Source organism: Corvus brachyrhynchos, unplaced genomic scaffold, assembly GCF_000691975.1.
Source record: "Corvus brachyrhynchos isolate BGI_N302 unplaced genomic scaffold, ASM69197v1 scaffold21, whole genome shotgun sequence".
Classification (NCBI taxonomy): Eukaryota; Metazoa; Chordata; class Aves; order Passeriformes; family Corvidae; genus Corvus; species Corvus brachyrhynchos.
The window spans coordinates 4,332,447-4,336,894 of NW_008236924.1; the positions used below are offsets into that span (position 1 = coordinate 4,332,447).

Below are 4,448 nucleotides of genomic sequence, written 5' to 3' on the forward strand. Positions count from 1 at the left end.
CTCTCTCTATCCTCCCTGCATGCCTCTTCCCTGCCAGTGCCCCATCCTCTGGGTCAGGGCCAGCCTTGGGATGGGCAGCAGGCACTCCTCTGCCCATGTGGGTGGGTCACTCCTGGCACCAAACTGTAAACCCCAGTGTAGAGGGCCAGTGCTGCTTGTCTCTACCAGCTGCTGGGGCCCTGGAGTGTCCTTGTGTGTGATCCGTTCCCTGTTCCCCAAGACGTGGCTTGGCTGGGCGAGGGCTGATGGGCTGTGCTGGGCACCGTGCCCAGGGCCAGGTGGCACTGCCATAGACGGCTCCACAGCTTTCCTGATGGTGTTTTTTTGACCTTGACTTATTCTTGCTATGTCCTTTTTCCTTCTGGCCCTTGGGGCCAGTTTCAAATTGCCAGGAATGGTGGTGGTCATTCCAGTGAGTCCTTCATGGGCCCAGCCTTTGTGGAGGAGGAGTTGGGGAGTGGGGAGTAAGACAAGGCGTCTCTGGTACTGGTGTGCTGTGATTCTGTGCTGAGGAAAGTGGGGGACAGCCCCAGAAGATCTGTCAGATTTGACAGATGACTCTGTCACTCACAGGCAGCCCCCGCAGCTGCTGGAGTCCCCCAGCACCCCTGTGTGTGACCCTGTGAAGCTGCGGATGTTAGAGGACATTGACGACTCAAAGCCCCACAGCTGGACCTCGCAGTCCCGCTCCTTCCGCAAACTGTCCCGGCTGGTGGGCACGAACAGCAGTGAGTTCCCTCAGGGCCTGGCACTGTCTGACTGCCCAGCTTTGCTGAGGCAACTGGAATTGGAAAAAGGCTTTGGTGCCTTGTGGCACTGGAGTGTTGGTTTTGGCCCTATGGGGCAATTGAGCCGTGTGGGGCTGTGTGGGCTCATGGTGGTGCTGCTGGGCTGGGGCCATGCTCTGCCCCGTAGCCAGGCAGGGCTGTGTGTTGGGACAGGTGGGCAGTGGGAGGGAGGAGAGGTCCTTTTCCCTTTGCTGTTCCTTTTCCCCTTCTGCTGTCTCTGGGCCTCTGTTGCCGCAGACTGACTTCATCTCCCCCTTTCTCTCCTGCTGTGCTCAGTGGAGGATGGTGAGGACGAGCTTGTTAAAAAGCCCAGGTAAGGGGAGCATGTGCTGGAGCAGCAGCAGGAGCCACAAGGTGCCTACCCAGGCTCAGCCCACACGCCTGGTTCTCTCTCGCTGCTTGCAGTCACTCAAGGGAAGCTCTTTGCCCTGTTGCTGTTTCTTCTCTCCCTCTTCAAGAGTTGAGCTGTTGGTGGAGCTGCAGAGCTCACTCTGCGCTCACCCCACAGTGGGCACCACCAGAGCTCAGCCACTGGTCTGGCCATCACCTTGGGAGGGTCCTGCCCGGACACCCACCTGCCAGACAAGATGTCCTGTGCCGGGTAGGACCTGCTGGGCACTGCTGGCACCAAGCTGGGGAGGCCAAGCTCTGCCATTGCTTCTTGAGGAAAAGGGATCTGGAGAAGGCTGGTGCACTGAGAACACCTTGCTGGGGGTATTGGGAGGTGCTAGGCAGCAACTGGACAATGTGCCGTGAGCCTGGCATGGGGCTGCGGGATGGCAGGGCAGAGCAGGGTGAGTGTTGCCAACTTCTTCTAGTTCTGGAGTGCATTTGTGAGGGATGGGCTGAGCCATGGTCAAATACTGAGTGCTGTGCTACCATTTTTTCCAATATCACAGGGATGCCCGTGGGTCCAGCTGGGGCACAGTGGAGCAGTGGTGAGTGTCAGGATCTGGTGAGGGCACCTTTGGGAGCAGTGCCCTGTGCTGAAGCAGGGTCTGTGCTTCGTGCTGGCTGAAGCTTCTGCCCTCTGTCACTCACAGGCAGCCCCCCCCACCCCCCGGTCCCGCTCCTTCCGCAAACTGGCCCAGCTGACGGGCACAGATGGCAGTGAGTTCCTGCAGGGCCTGGAGAGGCAGTGGGGTGATGTGGCACCCAGGAGTTTGGGGTTTGGCCGCAAGTAACTCCCTGAGGGCAACTAAGCCAGCGAAATCTGCCCAGGGCTGTGTGTGGGCTCGTGGTAGTGCCACTGGTCTGGGGCCATGCTCTGCCCTGTGACTTGACAGGGCTGTGCAATGGGGCAAGGGGATGGTCAGTGGGGAGGTTGGTTTTCCTCCTTTCCCTTCCTGCTTTTCCTGGACCTTAGTTGCTGCAGACTGACTCCATCTCCCCCTTTCTCTCCTGCTGCGCTCAGTGGAGGATGGTGAGGATGAGATTGTTAAAAAGCCCAGGTAAGGGGAGCATGTGCTGAGGCAGCAGCAGGAGCCACAAGGTGCCTACCCTGGGCTCAGCCCACAGGGCTTGTTCTCCATCACTGCTTGCAGTCACTCAAGGGAAGCTCTTTGCCCTGTTGCTGTTTCTTCTGTCCTCTCCTTATCCTCCACTCTTCTGTCCTGTCCTTTTCCTCTTCCTACAGCCAAGCTGTTGGCAGAGCCACAGACTGCCCTGTGCTCACCCCACAACAGGCACTGCCAGTGCTCAGCCGCTGGTCTGACCATCATCTCGGGAGGGTCCTGCCCGGACACCCACCTGCCAGACAGGCTGTCTCCAAATGAGGTGTCCTTATGCTGGGTGTGCAGGCAGGACCCGCTGGGCACTGCTGACACTGAGCTGGGGAGGCCAAGATGCAGCACAGCGTGCTGGACACAGTGGGCAGGGGTGGCTGGTGACACTGACAACACCTTGCTGGGGGTGTCAGGAGTTGTGGGGTAGGGACTAGGCCAGCCTGGGGCACGATATCTTGTGGGGCCGTGGAATGGCTGCAAGGCTGGTCAGGAGTGAACGCTGTCAGCATTTCCACAAGGCTCCTGTGTCTCTGGGGCTGTGGATGTGTATGGGGAGGGATGGGCTGGTCAAATACTGACTGCTGTGCCACCATTCTTTCTGATACCACAGGGATGCCCGCGGGTCCAACTGGGGCACGGGGCATCAGCAGTGAGTGCCAGCATCTGGCAGAGCTGTTGCCATGTGCCAGGGCATCTTTGGGGGTACTTCCCTGTTCCAGAGCAGGGTCTGATCTTGGTGCTGAGCTCCTGCCCTCTGTCACTCACAGGCAGCCCCCGCAGCTGCTGGAGCCCCCCAGTGACACTGTGTGTGACCCTGTGAAGCTGCGGATGTTAGAGGACATTGATGACTCAAAGCCCCACACCTGGACGTCCCAGTCCCGTTCCTTCCGCAAACTGGCCCGGCTGGTGGGCGCAAACAGCAGTGAGTTCCCACAGGGCCTGGCACTGCCTGACTGCCCAGGTGTGCCCAGCTTTGCTGGGGCAAGTGGAACCAGATAAAGGCCGTGGAGTGTTGTTACAGCAGGGCATTGGTTTTGACCCCATGTGGGCCCTCTGTGGCAACCGAGCCAGCGGGAGCTGCCCAGGGCTGTGTGGGCTCATGGTGGTGCCTCGGGGCTGGGGCCATGCTCTGCCCTGTGGCTGGGCAGGGCTGTGTGTTGGGGCAGCGGGAGGAGAGGGCGTTTTTCCTTCCTTTCCCTTCCCTTTCCTTCCTGCTGTGCCTGCGCCTCAGTTGCCGCAGACTGATGCCAACTCCCCCTTTCTCTCCTGGTGTGCTCAGTGGACGATGGTGAGGATGAGCCTGTTACAAAGCCCAGGTAAGGGGCAGCAGCAGGAGCCACAAGGTGCCCATGCCAGGCTCAGCCCCCACAGCCACTTCACCCTCACTGCTTGCAGTCACTCTGGGGGTGCTCTTTGCACTGTTGGGGGTTCTTCCCTCCCTCTCTGTCCCCTCTCCCAGACTCGAGCTGTTTCCAGAGCTGCACAACAGGCACTGCCAGCGCTCAGCCACTGCTCTGACCATCACCTCAGGAGGGTCCTGCCCCAAGAACCCACCTGGGTAGGGTTGGCTGGTGACAATCACAACACCTTGCTGGAGATGTTGGGAGGTGCTGGGCAGCAACTGGTCTTGGTGCTTTGCGTCCTGTGCAGCTGTGAAGCAGCTGCAAGGCTGCTGGTCAGCATTTCCACGTGGCTTGTGCCTCCATGGGGCTGTGGGTGCATATGGCAGGGATGGTCAAACAGTGACTGTTGTGCTGCTGTTGTTTCCAATGTCACAGAGATTCCCATGGGTCCAGCTGGGGCACAGTGGAGCAGCGGTGAGTGCCAGCATCTGGCAGAGGTGTTGCCATGTGCCAGGTCACCTTTGGGAGCGTTGCTCTGTGCTGCAGTGTTGGGCAGGGTCTGTAGTTGGTGCTGGCTGAGCTCCTGCCCCCTGTCATTCACAGGCAGCCTCTGGAGTCCCCCAGCACCCCCGGGTGTGATCCTGGGAAGTTGCGGATGTTAGAGGATGCTGAGGACTGGCAGCCCCGCACCGGGACCTCGCAGTCCCGCACCTTCCGCAAACTGGCCCAGCTGACGGGCACAGACAGCAGCAGTGAGTTCCTGCAGGGCCTGGCACTGGCTGGGGGGGCGGGGCGTACACCCGGGGGGCGCG

At 60.2% G+C, this 4,448-nt stretch overlaps 1 protein-coding gene across 1 annotated transcript in view; it reads left to right on the plus strand.

The window, feature by feature from the left end:
• PDLIM7 (PDZ and LIM domain 7) overlaps nucleotides 1-4,448 on the plus strand; it is a 15,868-nt gene that overhangs the window by 5,566 nt on the left and 5,854 nt on the right. Inside the window, 9 exon segments of the mRNA XM_017728184.1 lie at nucleotides 1,061-1,101; nucleotides 1,194-1,726; nucleotides 2,203-2,239; nucleotides 2,904-2,942; nucleotides 3,061-3,215; nucleotides 3,573-3,609; nucleotides 3,753-3,851; nucleotides 4,072-4,110; nucleotides 4,240-4,385. Of these exon segments, the coding sequence (XP_017583673.1) occupies nucleotides 1,061-1,101; nucleotides 1,194-1,726; nucleotides 2,203-2,239; nucleotides 2,904-2,942; nucleotides 3,061-3,215; nucleotides 3,573-3,609; nucleotides 3,753-3,851; nucleotides 4,072-4,110; nucleotides 4,240-4,385 (1,126 nt within the window).